This window comes from Bubalus kerabau, chromosome 10 (genome assembly GCF_029407905.1).
Source record: "Bubalus kerabau isolate K-KA32 ecotype Philippines breed swamp buffalo chromosome 10, PCC_UOA_SB_1v2, whole genome shotgun sequence".
NCBI classification, from domain to species: domain Eukaryota; kingdom Metazoa; phylum Chordata; class Mammalia; order Artiodactyla; family Bovidae; genus Bubalus; species Bubalus kerabau.
In genome coordinates, this window is record NC_073633.1 from 29,243,976 (window position 1) to 29,262,904 (window position 18,929).

Below are 18,929 nucleotides of genomic sequence, written 5' to 3' on the forward strand. Positions count from 1 at the left end.
GTATACAGTCCTCTACCAAAAAAAAAAAATTGTCAGGATCTACATAAATGGGAATAACATAAGACTTCATATATCAAGATGTAAATTGTCCCAAATGAATCCATAAATTCAACACAAGCCCAATCTAACTACTAGCAATGTTTTTTGGTAGATGTTGAGAAGCTAATTCTATAAGTTTGGTGGAAATTCAAAGACCTAAAATAAACCTTGAAAAAGAAGAAAGTTTGAATTGCATTTCCAGATATCAAAATGTATATGAAGCCCCAGTAATTAGGACAGAAAGTTCTGTTGGAAAGAGGATAAAATAAAGATGAGTAAGCAGGATCAAATCCAAAAATAGGTCCATATGTATACATCATCAATTGATTTTCTCCAAAACTGTCTGTGCAATTCTATGGGGAAAAAGATGGTCTTTCTGGGATAACAGCTAGTGTCCGTTGGTTAGTCGTGTCTGATTCTTTGTGATGCTATGAACTGTCACTAGTTAGCCTCCTCTGTCCATGTGATTCTCCAGGCAAGAATACTGGAGTGGGTTGCCATGCACTTCTCCAAGGGATCTTCCTCACCCAGGGATTGAACCCAGATCTCCCACATTGCAGGCAGACTCTTTACTGTCTCAGCCACCTGGGAAGCCCCCACTTGTGCTGCTACCACACAAACACTAGAATGTGCTCTCCGTGATATCTTATTGTGGTTTTAATTTCATTTCTGGCAACTGGCTATTTGCATCTTTTGAAAGTACCTTGACTCTTTCCTCATAACATAAAAAAATTAACTCTAGATGGATACAAGATCTAAATTTGATCAATGAAACTATAAAACTTCTTAAAAATACAGGAGAATTTCTTTATAAGTTTGACAGCTTAGATTCCTTCAAAAGCACACATATAAACACAATCAGAAAAGGAAAAATATTAAATTTCACCCTTTCAAAATTAAATATATCTGTCCCCCAAACACACCACCTAGAGAATGAAAACAAAAGTTATAGACTGGGTTAAAATATTTGTGCAATGTATATCTGATAAGGGCTTCCCAGGTGGCTCAGTGGGTAAAGAATCTGCCTGAAATGCAGGAGATATAGAAAACGTGGGTTCAGTCCCGGGCTTGGGAAGATCACCTGGAGGAGGGCATAACAACCCACTCCAGTGTTCCTGCCTGGAGAATCCCCATGGACACAGAAGCCTGGCAGGTTACAGTCCATAGGGTGGCAAAGAGTAGGATATGACTGAAGTGGACTGAGCGCGTATGCATGCACTTATCTGATAAACAACTTGAATACAGAATAACAAACATGCCTATACATTTTAAATGGTAAAAATAAATAATCTACAACCTAAAAATACATAAGCAAATGATGCAAAGTGATACTTCTCAAAAGAAATCATCCAAATGGCCAATAAGCTTAGGAAAATGTGTTCAACACCATTCAGTTCAGCTCAGTCGCTCAGTCGTGTCCGACTCTTTGCAACCCCATGAATTGCAGCACACCAGGCCTCCCTGTCCATCACCAAATCCCAGAGTTCACTCAAACTCATGTCCATCAAGTTGGTGATCCCATCCAGCCATCTCACCCTCTGTAGTCCCCTTCTCCTCCTGCCCCCAATCCCTCCCAGCATCAGGGTCTTTTCCAATGAGTCAACTCTTTGCATGAGGTGGCCAAAATATTGGAGTTTCAGCTTTAGCATCAGGCCTTCCAATGAACACCCAGGACTGATGTCCTTTAGGATGGACTGGTTGGATCTCCTTGCATTCCAAGGGACTCTCAAGAATCTTCTCCAACACCACAGTTCAAAAGCATCAATTCTTCTGCATTCAGCTTTCTTCACAGTCCAACTATCACATCCATACATGACTACTGGAAAAACCATAGCCTTGACTAGACAGACCTTTGTTGGCAAAGTAATGTCTCTGCTTTTTAATATGCTGTCTAGGTTGGTCATAACTTTCCTTCCAAGGAGTAAGCATCTTCTAATTTCATGGCTGCAGTCACAATCTGCAGTGATTTTGGAGCCCCCAAAAATAAAGTCTGACACTGTTTCCACTGTTTCCCCATCTATTTCCCGTGAAGTGATGGGACTGGATGCCATGATCTTCGTTTTCTGAATGTTGAGCTTTAAGCCAACTTTTTCACTCTCCTCTTTCACTTTCATCAAGAGGCTTTTTAGTTCCTCTTCACTTTCTGCCATAATGGTGGTGTCATCTGCATATCTGAGGTTATTGATATTTCTACCGGCAATCTTGATTCCAGCCCAGCATTTCTCATGATGTACTCTGCATATAAGTTAAATAAACAGGGTGACAATATACAGCCTTGACATACTCCTTTTCCCATTTGGAACCAGTCTGTTGTTCCATGTCCAGTTCTAACTGTTGCTTCCTGACCTGCATATAGGTTTCTCAAGAGGCAGGTCAGGTGGTCTGGTATTCCCATCTCTTTCAGAATTTTCCACAGTTTATTGTGATCCACACAGTCAAAAGCTTTGGCATAGTCAATAAAGCAGAAATAGATGTTTTTCTGGAACTCTCTTGCTTTTTCGATGATCCAGCGGATGTCAACACCATTACTCATCAACAAATGTAAATTAAATCCACCTTGTGCTCCTTCTCTCCTCCCTGAGTCACTCAGTTTTGTCCAACTCTTTGCAAACCCATGGACTGTAGTTTGTCAGACTCCTCTGTTCATGGAGTTCTCCAGGTAAGAATACGGAGTGGGTTGTCATTCCCTTCTCCAGAAGATCTTCCAGACCCAGGATCTAACTCAAGTCTCCCACACTGCAGGCAGAACCATCTTAGCCACCTGGGAAGCCCCCACCTTGTGCTGCTACCACACACACACTAGACTGTGCTCTTAGTGATATCTTATTGTGGTTTTAATTGTATTTCTCCAATGATTTATGATGTTGAATATATTTTTATATGCTTATTTGCTATCTGTATACTTCTGTAATGAAATAGCTCTTTGCCCATGGTCTAAGTGAAATGTTTGCCTTATTCAAATACTGTTTAGCTTTGAGAGTTATTTATATATTCTAGATATTACTTCCTTGTGGAATATATGGTTTCCAAATAATAGTTTTTCACAGTTGGTAGCTTGTCTTTTCATGCTCTTACAGTTGTTTTGCAGGGCAAAAGATATTAATTTTGAAGTCTAGTTTGTCATTTTTAAAAAATTTTATAGACTGTTGTTTTGTTGTCAAGTCCAAAGGCTCTTGACCCATACACATATCAAACTTTTGTCCTGTATTTTTTCCTAAATTTTTTTTATAATTTAACATTTTACATTTGAGTCTGTAATCCATTTTAAAGAATGTATGTATGAAGTGTGAGACCTGAATCAAGGTTAATTTTTCCTGCCAGTGGATTTCAACTTTCTCCAACACTATCTGTTGAAAGGGTTATCCTTCTATCGAATTTATTAGGCACTTTGCCAGAAAAGATCAGTTGGGTATATTTGTGTGGATCTATTTATGGGTTCTCTGTTCGTTTCCACCGAACTGTGTGTTTATCCCTGCACCAGTACCAAATAATCTCGATGACTCTAGCCTGAAATCAGATTGACCGATTGTTCTGACTTCTTATTTCTTCAAGATTTTAAAAATTGTTCCAGTATCTCTCCCTGTACATATAAATTTTAGAATAATCTTGCCTGTATTTGTTTTTTTAAATCCTGATGGATTTTAACAGGAGTTTTATAACATGTGTATATAAATTTGGAGAGACTTGTCATGTTTACTGCTTTGAAACTTCCAGTTTGCAAAGTCATGATGTCTCTTCATCTGTCTTCTTTAATTTCTTTCATCAGCATTTTGTAGTTTTCAGCTTAAAATTCCTGTACATGTTTTCTGTACAGAAAAGACCACTCAGGGTCTTTTTTCAAGTCATTATAAATGGTATTATACTTTTAATTTTGAGGTCCACATGTCCATCGCTAATATGTAGAAATAAAATTGATTACATACATTTATCTTATTTCCTATGGTGTTGCTGAACTCAATAGGTCTGAGAGTTTTGGGGGGTATGTTCTTCGAGATTTTCTATGTAGATAATCATGTTGCCTGGCATTTTCACTTCTTTTCTGGTCCAAGACTGTCTTTACATCGGCTTTCTTTATTGCACTGGCTCTGGCCTTTAGCTCTGTGCTGAAGGAGAGGGATGAGTGGATGTGCTTGCCTTGTTCCCAGTCTTAGGGAAACATATAAGGAAACATAAGTCTTTTGTTAGTAAGCATACTGCTAGCTATGGAGGAACTTCCCCACTCTGCCTGTGTTTCTCAAAGTCTTCACCATAGTTGACTGTTGAATTTTGGCAAAAGTTTATTCTACATAGATCAATGTGATGTAATTTTTCTTCTTTTATCCTGTTAATATGGTGAATTTCATAAACTGATTTTCAATTTGAAGTAATGTGCATCCTTGAAAAAAATCCATTTGTGCTTGCTATATTACTCTTTTAATATAGATGAATTTTACTTGCTAATATTTTTAAGAAATTTTATGTCTGTATTCACAAAATATGTTTCTCTGCAGTTATGATCTTTGTCTGATTTTAATTTCAGGGTAACACTAGCTTCATAAAATGAGTGATGAATTCTTTTCTCCTTTTTTTTTTTTCTGGAAGAAATAGTGTATAATTCATACTGCTGCTGCTGCTAAGTCGCTTCAGTCGTGTCCGACTCTGTGCAACCCCATAGACAGCAGCCCACCAGGCTCCCCTGTCCCTGGGATTCTCCAGGCAAGAACACTGGAGTGGGTTGCCATTTCCTTCTCCAATGCATGAAAGTGAAGTCATTCAGTCATGTCCGACTCTTAGCGACCTCATTGACTACAGCCTACTAGGCTCCTCCGTCCATGGGATTTTCCAGGCAAGAGTACTGGAGTGGGTTGCCATTGCCTTCTCCATAACTCATGCTAATACTTCAAAAGATTGGTAGAATTATCTAGTAATGCTGTCTGAGTCCAGGGATTTTTTTTTTAATTAAAAATTCAATTTCTTCATAGATATATCGTGACTTCAGCTTTCTCTGGCCCCGCCCTGAGGAGAAATGAAGAGCAGTGACCCCTGGAGACCACAGTGAGGTTTGGGGACAGACAGCAGATGCTTCCAGAGCACTGTGCCCCGCACAGAAGTAGGTTCCTACATCTGAGAGCTGGGCAGCCGTGAGGTGTAGGGAGCCCTGCTTTCTGGTCTCTCCAAGCTGACCTGTCAGTCTCTGCTCCGTCTTCACTTCTCCACCCTTAGCTAATATCATCAAGAGGACAGGACTCCCCCCAGGGCTCTGCTTATACCACTGTAAGCTGCTTAAAGTGCTTGAGGAATTGCAGTACGTGGTGAAGTTCTCTCCTTTTGTAGAGGCAAGAATTGAGGAATTTGACTTATCTGTTGTCCGTTCACTTCTGTTGAGAAAACAGTGAGAAGTATTAGAGAAAGTCGAATCAGATGTCTATTCTCGCAGCTCCAACGGTTTCTCTCATTCTTGTGTATTTTTATCCTTTCCATGCCTCCCTGCCCAACTCCCTCCATCTTTCCACTTTTTAGTTTCTGAGTTTTTCTCAACATCCTGCTCTCTATCAGAAAATCTCATTCCTATAGCTTCCTGCAGATAATATTTCACCATGTAGAATTCCCTGGAAGCAATCAGGGAAACCCCAAACTCACGTGGTATTTGCATCCATAAGATCAACACTGGTGCCAGGAGCAGCATTTCCCTCTTCTCCCTCATCAGGAAGAGTTGCTGAATCTGCCTGATGCTAAAGGGTTTCCCTTGTACAAGCTTTTCCAGCCCCACACATGTTTCTGTGGTCTACACTGCCTTTTGGAAAGAAAAAAGAAAGGAGTGACTGCCATTTGAGACAGCCAATCAGACTTTCCCCTATTTTACTCACACATCTTAAAAAGCAGGGCGTGTTTGCGGATGCTGTCCCCCTGTGGCTGGATCTAAAATTGCTGACTTTATAACCAATTCTTCACAGAATGCTTTCTAGTTTAAGTGGTATATATGTTTGTCAAAGCTTGAAAAGAAAGAGTTTACTCAAGCTGATGTTGTTTGGGGAGGAACAATTTGCCTTTTAAAATGGGATTTTTTAAATTTAAAACTAGGGCATCAGGGGAAACAATGGAAACAGTGAGAGACTTTATTTTAGGGGGCTCCAAAATCACTGCAGATGGTGATTGTAGCCATGAAATTAAAAGACCTTTGCTCCTTGGAACAAAGCTATGACCAAGCTAGACAGCATATTAAAAAGCAGAGACATTACTTTGCCAACAAAGGTTTGTCTAGTCACAGCTATGGTTTTTCCAGAAGTCATGTATGGATGTGAGAGTTGAACTATAAAGAAAGCTGAGTGCCAAAGAATTGATGCTTTTGAACTGTGGTGTTGGAGAAGACTCTTGAGAGTCCCTTGGACTGCAAGGAGATCCAACCAGTCCATCCTAAAGGAAATCAGTCCTGAATAGTCATTGGAAGGACTGATGCTGAAGCTGAAACTCCAATACTTTGACCACCTGATGGGAAGAGCTAACTCATTGGAAAAGACCTTGATGCTGGGAAAGATTGAAGGTGGAAAGAGAAGGGGATGACAGAGGATGAGACGGTTGGATGGCATCACCAACTCGATGGACATGAGTTTGAGTAAGCTCCAGGTGTTGGTCATGGACAGGGAAGACTGTTGTGTTGCAGTCCATGGGGTCACAAAGAGTTGAACATGACTGAGCAACTGAACTGAACTGAACTGAAGGCATCAGGAGGAAACAAAATGTTTCATTTCACATTTCCAGTTTCATCAGAATCATACATGTGTCTCTGCATGTACTAATAGAATGTATTAGATTATAGACAGTTGAAGAGGTATAGAAAAGACTCCTAATTTATTGTTAATAACCTAAGATCATGAAATGGAAGATAATAAGTACCTATTTTTCTCTTGTCATACAGATTATTCTGGTTGTGAACTATACAATTTGGAGCTCATATTTATTGTCCCACTGTGTTATTGTACCACATACCAGTGATTTTTAAAAATCAGTATAATTTGACAGGAAGCCTTATCTATCAGATATGACTTTCTCTAAGACTGCCTTAAGCAAAACTCTCAGATAGAATACATTTGTATGGCTCCACAGAATGTGTGACTTATCACAGCACTTACCAGCCCATAGTGTGATCTGTTAAATGAGGGGGCTGGCCTCATGATCTAGAGGGTGTGTACTGGATCACCTGCAAGAACTGAGCTGTCCTATTCAGCAGCTACTAGCCACATGAGGCTACTTAAATTTAAATTAATTGAACTTAAATAATATTAAAATTGTAGTTCCTCAATCATACTAGCCATATAACAAGAGCTAAGTACCCACACCTGACCAGAGGCTATCAAATAGTGCAGATATAGGGCGTTTCCACCATCTCATAAAGTTCCACTGAATGGTGATTCTCTACAATGTAGGGTCTATGAAAACAAGGAACTTTGCCTGTCTGGTGTCACAATTAAAGGCCTAGATATGTGGTATGCACTTAATAAGTGTTTGTATATTAACATCACCATGTTCCCAGAAACTACTTGAATACCTGATAAATAGTAGATATTCAAGTATTTGTAGTATAACAAATAAATAGATGTGTCTGCATGTGTGAGTGGATAAGGCGATGGCATCCCACTCCAGTACTCTTGCCTGGAAAATCCCATGGACAGAGGAGCCTGGTAGGCTGTAGTCCATGGGGTCGCTAAGAGTCGGACACAACTGAGCAACTTCACTTTCATTTTTCACTTTCATGCACTGGAAAAGGAAATGGCAACCCACTCCAGTGTTCTTGCCTGGAGAATCCCAGGGATGGCGGAGCCTGGTGGGCTGCCATCTATGGGATCGCACAGAGTCAGACACGACTGAAGAGACTTAGCAGCAGCAGCAGCATGTGTGAGAGCTTGAGCTCAAAATATTTCAAAGATCAGTTTAAAAACACCCTTCCATGACTGTAATCTGGAGTTGCTTGTAGCTATTTAGAAATGTTGCTTTTGGAAAATTGTGGTAAAACTCCAGTTCTGTCATAACAATTTATCACAGATTTGATGGCTCTTAAAAGAAAGAGTGGTTCCCTTACAATCTGGAAGGGCTTCCTTGGTAGCTCAGTTGGTAAAGAATCTGCCTGCAGTGCAGGAGGCCTGAGTTCAACCTCTGGGTTGGGAAGATTCCTTGGATAAGGAAATGGCAACCCACTCAAGTCAGTATTCTTGCCTGGAAAATCCCATGGACAGAGGAGCCCGGTGTGCTACAGTCTATGGGGCTGCAAGAGTCTTAGCGACTAAACCAATCTGGAGGTCAGAAGTCTGAGACAAGGTGTCAACAGAAACATACTCCTTCCGAATGTTCTACAAGGGAGTTCTTCAGTGCCTCTTCTAGCTTTAGGTGACTCCAAGTGTTCCTTCACTTGTGACTGTATACCTCCAACCTCCTCCTCCATCGAGAAGACCTCACAAGGCTTTCTCACCTGTGTGTTTCTTAAAAGAAAAAGTGTCACTGGATTTCGGCCCTACCTGAATAGTCCAGGATGACCTTATCTTTCTATCCTTAACTTTGTTTACTTTTACAAACTCTCTTTGTCCAAATAAGTCACATTCACAGTTTCTGTGATTAGGATGTGGGCTTATCATTTGGGAGCCAGCTGTCCATCCCACTATAGGGTTTTTAATGTCTTTGCAGAATTGTCATGAAAATATATGAATGACAGAAATCTCAACATTTCTTTCAGAATCAAAAGTGAATCTGAATCTGGATTACTGCATAATATGGAAAGAGAGAGAGAAGCAAGTTTAGGATGGCTGGAAAATGAAAATACCATGAGATAACAAAGTTTTTTGAAATGCACACTGTTAGGACAACTTTTTCTTCTCAGGCATGTGGGATTTGGACACCAAAATGAAGACAAATCTAGCAATGCTATGTTACTGAAGGCTTCTGCCCCATCCTAAAAGAGCAAGGGGTCTGGAGAGCACTTGGGGTTGCTTTTAAAGTTCCCTGACCTTCATGCAGATCAGGAGCCCTGCTGCAGTTCACACAGAGTTATGCAAACCAAGACAGAATGGTCACCCACTGGAGAAGGTTGCCCTTTCCCAACTCACACCATTGTATTTACTGTATGTTATCTCTGGATCTTAGGGTGAGAAGGAGAAATTTGCTAAATGAAGAGAAAGAGACCTAGCTTTGCTTTGGTCTATGGACAAAAAGGGATCTCAACATGCTTAGTAGGAAATGACTCTGCAGAATACATGTATAAGATAGACCTTATTCGCTAATAGTCTTGTCAAAGCAATTTTAAAAGAGGAACAGATAGAAGAATATTTATAATAAACTGTTACAATCATTATCCTATGAGATTTTAGATAAGAAACAATGAGCCTGGAACTGATCATGAATAAGTAATACACATATTCATTTCCATAATTACATGAAAAATTCATTCTAGCCAAAGAGGACAGCATCTGTAAAGTCTCTGAATTAGGAAACAGCTTAATATGTCTATAAATGGTTAGAATTTTAAAGTGGTTGATGTACATTAGGGAGTATGTGGTGGAAAAGAGGGAATGAGAAAAATAGAAGTAATTTAGGGGAAAACAGTACGTTGTATTTATATCTTAATATAAATTTTATCTTTATATCTTCTAATGGTTCCTCATTACCCAAAGATGAACAGGAAGTGATACAATTATATATACATTTTATAATAACTCTATGGTCATGTTTAGTTCAGTTCAGTTCAGTCACTCAGTCGTGTCGACTCTTTGCTACCCCATGAACCGCAGCACGCCAGGCCTCCCTGTCCATCACCAACTCATGGATTCCAACCAAACCCATGTACATTGAGTCAGTGATGGCATCCAACCATCTCATCCTCTGTTGTCCCCTTCTCCTCCTGCCCTCAATCTTACCCAGCATCAGGGTCTTTTCAAATCAGTCTGCTCTTCCCATCAGGTGGCCAAAGTACTGGAGTTTCAGATTCAACATCAGTTCTTCCAATGAACACTCAGGACTGATCTCCTTTAGGATGGACTGGTTGGATCTCCTCCAGTCTAAGGGACTCTAAAGAGTCTTCTCCAACACCACAGTTCAACAGCATCAATTCTTTGGCACTCAGCTTTCTTCATAGTCCAAATGTCACATTCATACATGACCACTGGAAAAACCATAACCTTGACTAGATAGACCTTTGTTGGCAAAGTAATGTCTCTGCTTTTGAATATGCTGTCTAGGTTGGTCATAACTTTCCTTCCAAGGAGTAACTGTCTCTTAATTTCATGGCTGCAATCACCATCTGCAGTGATTTTGGATCCCCAAAAATAAAGTCTGACACTGTTTCCCCATCTATTTGCCATGAAGTGATGGGTCCAGATGCCATGATCTTCGTTTTCTGAATGTTGAGCTTTAGGCCAACTTTTTCACTCTCCTCTTTCACTTTCAAGAGGCTTTTTAGTTCTTCTTCACTTTCTGCCATAAGGGTGGTGTCATCTGCATATCTGAGGTTATTGATATTTCTCCCACAATCTTGATTCCAGCTTGTGCTTCCTCCAACCCAGAATTTCTCATAATGTACTCTGCATATAAGTTAAATAAGCAGGGTGACAATATACAGCCTTGACGTACTCCTTTTCCTATTTGGAACAAGTCTGTTGTTCCACGTCCAGTTCTAACTGCTGCTTCCTGACCTGCATGCAGGTGTCTCAAGAGGCAGGTCAGGTGGTCTGGTATTCCCATCTCTTTCAGAATTTTCCAGTTTATTGTGATCCACACAGTCAAAGGCTTTGGCGTAGTCAATAAAGCAGAAATAGATGTTTTTCTGGAACTCTCTTGCTTTTTCCATGATCCAGCGGATGTTGGCAATTTGATCTCTGGTTCCTCTGCCTTTTCTAAAACCAACTTGGACATCTGGAAGTTTACGGTTCACATATTGCTGAAGCGTGGTTGGAGAATTTTGAGCATTACTTTACTAGCGTGTGAGATGAGTGCAATTGTGCGGTAGGTTGAGCATTCTTTGGCATTGCCTTTCTTTGGGATTGGAATGAAAACTGACCTCTTCCAGTCCTGTGGCCACTGCTGGGTTTTCCAAATTTGCTGGCATATTGAGTGCAGCACTTTCACAGCACCATCTCTCAGAATTTGAAATAGCTCAACTGGTATTCCATCACCTCTACTAGCTTTGTTCATAGTAATGCTTCCTAAGGCCCACTTGACTTCACATTCCAAGATGACTGGCTCTAGGTGAGTGATCACACCATCATGATTATCCGGGTCATGAAGAGCTTTTTTGTACAGTTCTTCTGTGTATTCTTACCACCTCTTCTTAATATCTTCTGCTTCTGTTAAGTCCCTACTATTTCTGTCCTTTATGGAGCCCATCTTTGCATGAAATGTTCCCTTGGTATCTCTAGTTATCTTGAAAAGATCTCTAGTCTTTCCCATTCTGTTGTTTTCCTCTATTTCTTTGCACTGATCACTGAGGAAGGCTTTCTTATCTCTTCTTGCTATTCTTTGGAACTCTGCATTCAAATGGGTATATCTTTCCTTTTCTCCTCTGCTTTTCGCTTCTCTTCTTTTCACAGCTATTTGTAATGCCTCCTCAGACAGCCGTTTTGCTTTTTTGCATTTCTTTTTCTTGGGGATGGTCTTTATTCCTGTCTCCTGTACAATGTCACGAACCTCCGTCCATAGTTCATCAGGCATTCTGTCTATCAGATCTAGTCCCTTAAATCTATTTCTCACTTCCACTGTAGAGTCATAAGGGGTTTGATTTAGGTCGTACCTGAATGGTCTAGTAGTTTTCTCCACTTTCTTCAATTGCAGTCTGAATTTGGCATAAGGAGTTTATGATCCGAGCCAATCAGCTCCTGATCTTGTTTTTGCTGTCTGCATAGAGCTTCTCCATCTTTGGCTGCAAATAATAAAGTCAATCGTATTTTGGTGTCGACCAGCTGGTGATATCCGTGTGTAGAGTCTTCTCTTGTGTTGTTAGAAGAGGGTTTTTGCTATGACCAGTACGTTCTCTTGGCAAAACTCTATTAGCCTTTGCCCTGCTTCATTCTGTACTCCAAGGCCAAATTTGCCTGTTACTCCAGGTCATGTATAAGTTAGATTCAAGGAGTTGAGAGTAAAGCCAGGAAGAAACCTAAGAGGTCCCTGCAGTTATACAAGAAAGATGTACCAAATGGCTGAATTAGAAGAGCAGCAAAGAGTTTAGAAATGAGAAAATGGATGTGGGTGCTCTACAAGAGATAAGCTGACATGACCTTGATGTTTATTGAAGGTGTATGTGCTTCATTACACTCTGGTACCCATCTGCCATAGACAGTATGTTTATTCTAACAGGGCTATTTAAAAGGGCATGACTGTATCTCTATTAATTATCAAAATTAAACAGACTGTTTCAATTTCACATCTACTTGAGGATCTATATGCAGAACAAAAATAATTCCAACAGCCATGGCATTCCTGCAGCTAGTAAAATAGAATTCTGAAGCATAAAAATTATTAAGTCACCTTCCCAAGATCACTCAACTAACTAGTGGCAGATCTGGAAATATAACCTAAGTTGTTGTGTCCTGCTAACACAGCACATAAGTATCTAATCTATCATGTTCTTACTGTTAACGGGAACTTTGTTCATTAGAGTGCTATGTTTAGAGATTGGGTGTATTACTAATATTATAATATTAAATAAATACACAGAGTCATGTTTGCTATGATTGTTTCATTTTTTCCCATTATTGAGTCCTGCTCCCATTTCTCATCATATTTATATTCTACAAGAAAGACAGAGCAGTACACAAAATTCACTTTCCAGAGGAAAAACTTCCCACCTTGTGCAACAATTCCAAACTTTCTGTCCAAGGTAGCTTATTACTCTCCATGTTCAATGTATCATTTGAAGTCAATCAAGTTCACATCTGGCAGGCAAAAGATTAAAAAGCAGCCAGTTCTCCTGAATCCTCTCACTCCTGATTTCTGCATTGTGAAGTTTACTAACTGATTCAGCAATGGCAGCTCCTATGGTGACTGGGCTTCTGCACAATTTGACCCACGATCCCTGAGGGGAGCAAGGAGGCTGGTGTAGGCCCCACAAAGTGTTTGAGTGGGACACCAGGTGGCAGTGCTTCAGCTTTCATGCTTGCTGCATCCACTGTGCTGGAACCTGATTCTCTAGGAGGGAAAATATAAACATTTAGATAAAGCTTTCACCAAGGGGTGACATTCCGGTAAAGATGTAAGGGAAGTTCAGAGATACACTATGTAGGTGTTTTGGGTAATAGCATTGCAGTAGAGAGGGCAAAGTCAAGGGACACAGGTCTTGATATAGAAACATGTTTAGAGTGTTTAAGTAATAATATCTCTTCTTTCTCTGAGCCACTTATTCTTCCTAGGACACTATTGCATAAGCAACTTGCTAAAGCATTCAGCTGAATATTCATTGGAAGGACTGATTCTGAAGCTGAAGCTCCAGTACTTTGGCCACCTGATGCAAAGAGACAACTCACTGAAAAAGACTCTGATGCTGGGAAAGATTGAAGGCAGGAGGAGAAGAGGACAACAGAAGACGAGATGGTTGGATGGCATCACCGACTCAATGGACATGAGTTTGAGTAAGCTCTGGGAAAGAGTGCAAGACAGTGAAGCCTGGCGTTCTGCAGTCCATGGGGTCGCAGAGTCGGGCACGACTGAGCAACTGAACAAGAACAAAGCATTCAGCACTGTTAACTGGTTAGTGGATGATTTCCTCATATACTGATCTTGGGCCAATTGTATCTATAGTTTGGCATCTTCTTTCCTGGTTCCCTTTAACTTCCAGTTTTAACCAGTAATGTCACCACCATTAAGACATCCAGCCACCCTGGGGTCAAGTGCCTCTCCATAGTCCAAGTCTTTCTCTTTAGGAGCCCTCTAAGATGTTACATGCTACCTGGCAATAAAAATTAGAGATGCTTATCACAGTTAGAAAAGTTATGTCACATTTCTCACAGATTAAAAACTTGGGAACAATAAAATCAGAGTTTTGATATTTAAATTAGATAATGAATCTGAAATGCATCCTACACTGCCTGAAATATAGTAAGCACAATAAATATCAACTTTCTTTTTTCTACTAAAACCTACCTTTCCTTCAATGTCCAGCTCTGTAACCTTCTACTCCTTTTTTTCCCCTCCATATCAGGTCAGTGATGTGAGTTTCTAGAAAGATACTTAATCACTTATTTTCCTGGAGACTCATTATTCTTCTCGATACTTTTAGGGTTATATCTACTAGCTACACTGATGCATTGATACTCTCAGGGTGCAAAAAAGACACGAAAGGAACACCCAGAGGAGGTAGGTATTATTTTGATTTCTCTAATGAATAATAAAATCAAGGTCATTTTTGTATGTTTACTGGCTATTGGATATAATATTTCTAAATTGAATCTCCAAGAGTTTTCCATTCTGTTTAAATATTTTCTTTTCTTTTTGATTTATGAGCTTTTCATATATCCTACACTTGAGTTCTTTTTTAGAAATATCCATTGCAAATATGGTCTACCAGTCTGGAATTGACTTTCTAACCTCTTGGCAGCTATTTTTTTAATAAAGACTATTTAAAAATACACTTTCATGTTCATAAGAAGCTAGCTTGAAAGTTTTGTTTGTTTTCTTTAAGAACTGTAGAACTGTTTTCTTTTGGTGACTGCTATTGCTTCTGATAAGAAAACAGGTATCATTCAATTGATGTTTCCCAGAATACAATATATCAATCTTCCATGAGTATTGGCAAGATTATTTCCACTTAAATAGACCCTGGGATTCTTCTTCAATGTCTTGCAAACTTCTGCCAAAACCATGATGGCCCTCTTGCAGAATTCCTTATTCATCTTTATGGCATTTTACATAACATTGCTCCTGAATAAGGTGCTTGTTGTAGAGGAATTCAATACAGCAGTGAGTGGAGGTGTTTCCTATATATAAGCAAATAGGTTATGGAATGGATAACAGAAGTAGTTATAAATACCAGCTACAATTATGTGGTCATTTGCAGTAACAAAAAAAGTAAATGTTTTTTTCATTTTGATATGAATATATTCACGTATACATTCAGTTCAGTTCAGTTCAGTTGCTCAGTCGTGTCTGACTCTTTGTGACCCCATGAATCGCAGCATGCCAGGCCTCCCTGTCCATCACCAGCTCCCGGAGTTCACCCAGACTCACATCCTCTGTAGTACCCTTCTCCTCCTGCCCCCAATCCCTCCCAGCATCAGAGTCTTTTCCAATGAGTCAACTCTTCGCATGAGGTGGCCAAAGTACTGAAGTTTCAGCTTCAGCATCATTCCTTCCAAAGAAATCCCAGGGCTGATCTCCTTCAGACTGGACTGGTTGGATCTCCTTGCAGTCCAAGGGACTCTCAAGAGTCTTCTCCAACACCACAGTTCAAAAGCATCAATTCTTTGGTGCTCAGCTTTCTTCACAGTCCAACTCTCACATCCATACATGATCACAGGAAAAACCATAGCCTTGACTAGACAGACCTTTGTTGGCAAAGTAATGTCTCTGCTTTTGAATATGCTATCTAGGTTGGTCATAACTTTTCTTCCAAGGAGTAAGCGTCTTTTAATTTCATGGCTGCAGTCACAATCTGCAGTGATTTTGGAGCCCCCCAAAATAAAGTCTGACACTGTTTCCACTGTTTCCCCAGCTATTTCCCAGGAAGTGATGGGACCAGATGCCATGATCTTCATTTTCTTAATGTTGAGCTTTAAGGCAGCTTTTTCACTCTCCTCTTTCACCTTCATCAAGAGGCTTTTTAGTTCTTCTTCACTTTCTGCCATAATGGTGGTGTCATCTGCATATCTGAGGTTATTGATACGTATACATTAATTATTTTTAAATCCCCTGTGTCATTTGATTGCCTGTACTAACATAAAATGTGCTGCTGCTGCTGCTAAATCACTTCAGTCGTGTCCGACTCTATGTGACCCCATAGACGGCAGCCCACCAGGCTCCCCCGTCCCTGGGATTCCCCAGGCAAGAACACTGAGTGGGTTGCCATGTCCTTCTCCAATGCATGAAAGTGAAAAGTGAAAGTGAAGTCGCTCGGTCGTGTCCTTAGGGACCCCATGGACTGCAGACTACTAGGTACCTCCGTCCATGGGATTTTCCAGGCAAGAGTACTGGAGTAGGGTGCCATTGCCTTCTCCAATAAAATGTGCTAATATCTCATTGTATCTCAGTTATTAAGATACAGGATTCAATGCAAGAATGTGATTCAGCTAGAAGAGGAAAGAACATCACCCAAAAAATGGATAAATGAACTTGGTATAATCTTTGCAGGAGGGAATTAACTTGTATTGGTTGAATTATTGCATCATATCAGCAGGAAGAATAGTTTTCCTGTTGACTTTATGACAAAGTTGTGTTGTTAAAAGAGGAACTGATGGATGCCTAGTTAACAAATCAATTAAATAGTTAAGCTGTTGCAGTAACTTTGTACTGCCCCAACCTATCTAAAAATCTATTTGGAAGGTACTTGTCATGAAGTAGCCATATTTTTATATTCTGCTGGTTGGTGCAGGGCTCCAGGCACTGTGGCAACTCACACATGTTGCTGCTGATCAACTTCATCATCTTATTGATGACACACAACTCTTCCACTTCCCACCAGATCTCCAAATCTTCTGTTCGTCCTGGGCCAAGTATGCGTGTAGAATAACAGCAGGTGACACTCTTCTCCTCAAGGTCACTCGTTCTTGTGAGACACTAAAGGAGGTGAGAGACAAGTTTTAGTGTGTTATGCAGGTTCTGTTATCCTCATGGTTCTAGTATGTCCTTATGAATCACAGTTCGTCCATGCTTTTGTCTACACCCAACTTTCCCTCAAATGTTACTCTTGCTGGATAAAAGTGAATTCAGTCTCAACACCAGATACAAAGATAACAGCTTTGTATAGACTCCTCCAGCTCTAGCAATTGTCTGAGTTCTAATCTCGATAACTAATCTCCTATTCGACACCATTAGTGGTTCTGCTTTTCTGATTGTAACTTCAATGACACAAAGTCTAAGAGGAAAGGACTAAGGAAATGATTTTCTTGATGATTCCAGATAACTATAACTAGACCCATGTTTGTCATGTGAGGGTCTTTAGGCGAAGCTGCCAGTTTGATGTATTATGGGGCAAATATTCAACTTTAGACAACGCGTGTTCCATATGATTGTTTGAAAGTCAAAAATTCAAGACTCAGAATGTATTAGTAGAAAGATACTCTGGACACCTGTTTCCAAATGACATGGAAGGAGTTTTTGTTTAAAATTAAATCCTCTAATCTAGACCACAGACGAAGCAACCACAGGACTACCATTTCTTGTTTGAGGTCTGCAGGTGGGCATTTCAGCTGGGGTTCTGCAGCAGGGGGGGCTCTCTCTTATTACACTCTGGGGTTTTTGTACAGCTTTTCTCATTACTTCAAGCACTGTGAGTTCCCAGACTGCACAAAAGTACTTTGCAGAGTCTTCCAGCTGTAAGGCTGAAATGGTGAGGCTGATGGAGTTCTGTGCTTTCTGAAAGTTTACAGAGTAGCGGCCATTCCTTGCATTTGGGCCAGAAGATTCCTGACGAATAAGGAAAGTCATCTCTCCACTGGAAAGCTGCTTGTACCAATAAAGGTAGTGCGTGTACCTACTCCAACTTACTTCATACCGACAGTTCAGAATGACAGATTGCCCTATTTGACTGGTTACGTATGGCTGGTCTTGAGTAACTTTCTGGGCCACACAAGATCCTGTGGAAAAAAATCAGAAAACTGAGCTGAAGTAGTGAACGAAATAATGTAGCCATTAGACTAATTTGAGACCCAAAGAAAACCCAAATTGAAATCATAATAAATATGCTTTTCCCCAACCCTCCTTTCCTCCCCAAGTCCCTGTGAAGCTCCACATGTCTGCTTGCAGGCCTTTCACCCCAGACACTCGCACCCAGGCTTAGAAGCATCCCTACCAGAGAAGGTGATGGCCAGGAACACCCAGAGCAGACTGGAGAGCGGCATGAGGCATGGATTCCACTGCACAAATGTGCTCAGTTCTGCCTCAAGCTGAGAGTTCAATGTCTTTGAATGCCTGACAGCCCAAATACATAGTACCCAGTACCTGTGTGTCTTCCCCCAACAGGAAGTAGGAGTTGTCATGTTTATAGACCACGTGATCTGTGCACAGATGAGAAAAAGTCTGACTCACCACATACCTTTGTTTTGTCTACTTATCTTTCTCTGGTCATGAATTACCTGGTCAATAATGACCTATGCATATCTGAAAGGGACCTGAAAAAAGCAATCCTCATGAAAGGTTTGAGTTGAGGAGAACTGAAGAATAAACAAGTTGACATACACTGGTAATTATTCAGCAGAATAACTTTACCAGCCCATTTAAAATATAATTTAGTATATGCGATGAACCCTTATAATCTATTTACAGTCATCATTTAGCCTATGCCTCCTTTCCTCCATCCAGAGTCTAATGACTCTTTTAGGAAGCTCATATACCTTCAGCTTTCTTAATGAAAGGCAGTCTTATCCAAATAGTTAATGTATCTCTTGTTTACTGGGTTCTAGGGCTCTAGTTAGGTTTTCCTGTACATGCATTACTTTAAGATCAAACAATAACAAATCAGTCCTTCTGACTTTCAGAATCTATTCCATTATCTATGTTTTTATGAAATTATAACAGGAATACAATATTTTTTGTACAGCTTTTCCCATTAGTTCAAGCACTGTGAGTTGCCAGACTGCACAAAAATATTTTACGGAGTCTTCCAGCTGTAAGGCTGATATTGAGTCTTACTTATTAGACTTTGAGAAGGATCAGGGTATTCAGACCTGCTGCCTCCCAAACTAGAATCATACTTCTTAGATCATGTGTCCTAGAGTTGTCCTCAC

The 18,929-nt window shown here is 40.2% G+C and overlaps 1 gene segment (V, D, J or C); it reads right to left on the minus strand.

Annotated features, from left to right (window-relative positions):
- Positions 1–16,916: 16,916 nt before the first annotated feature.
- LOC129622014 (T cell receptor delta variable 1-like) lies at positions 16,917–18,044 on the minus strand. The segment is given in 3 exon segments: positions 16,917–16,961; positions 17,488–17,780; positions 17,996–18,044. Coding segments are annotated over 3 exon segments (387 nt in total).
- Positions 18,045–18,929: the final 885 nt, after the last annotated feature.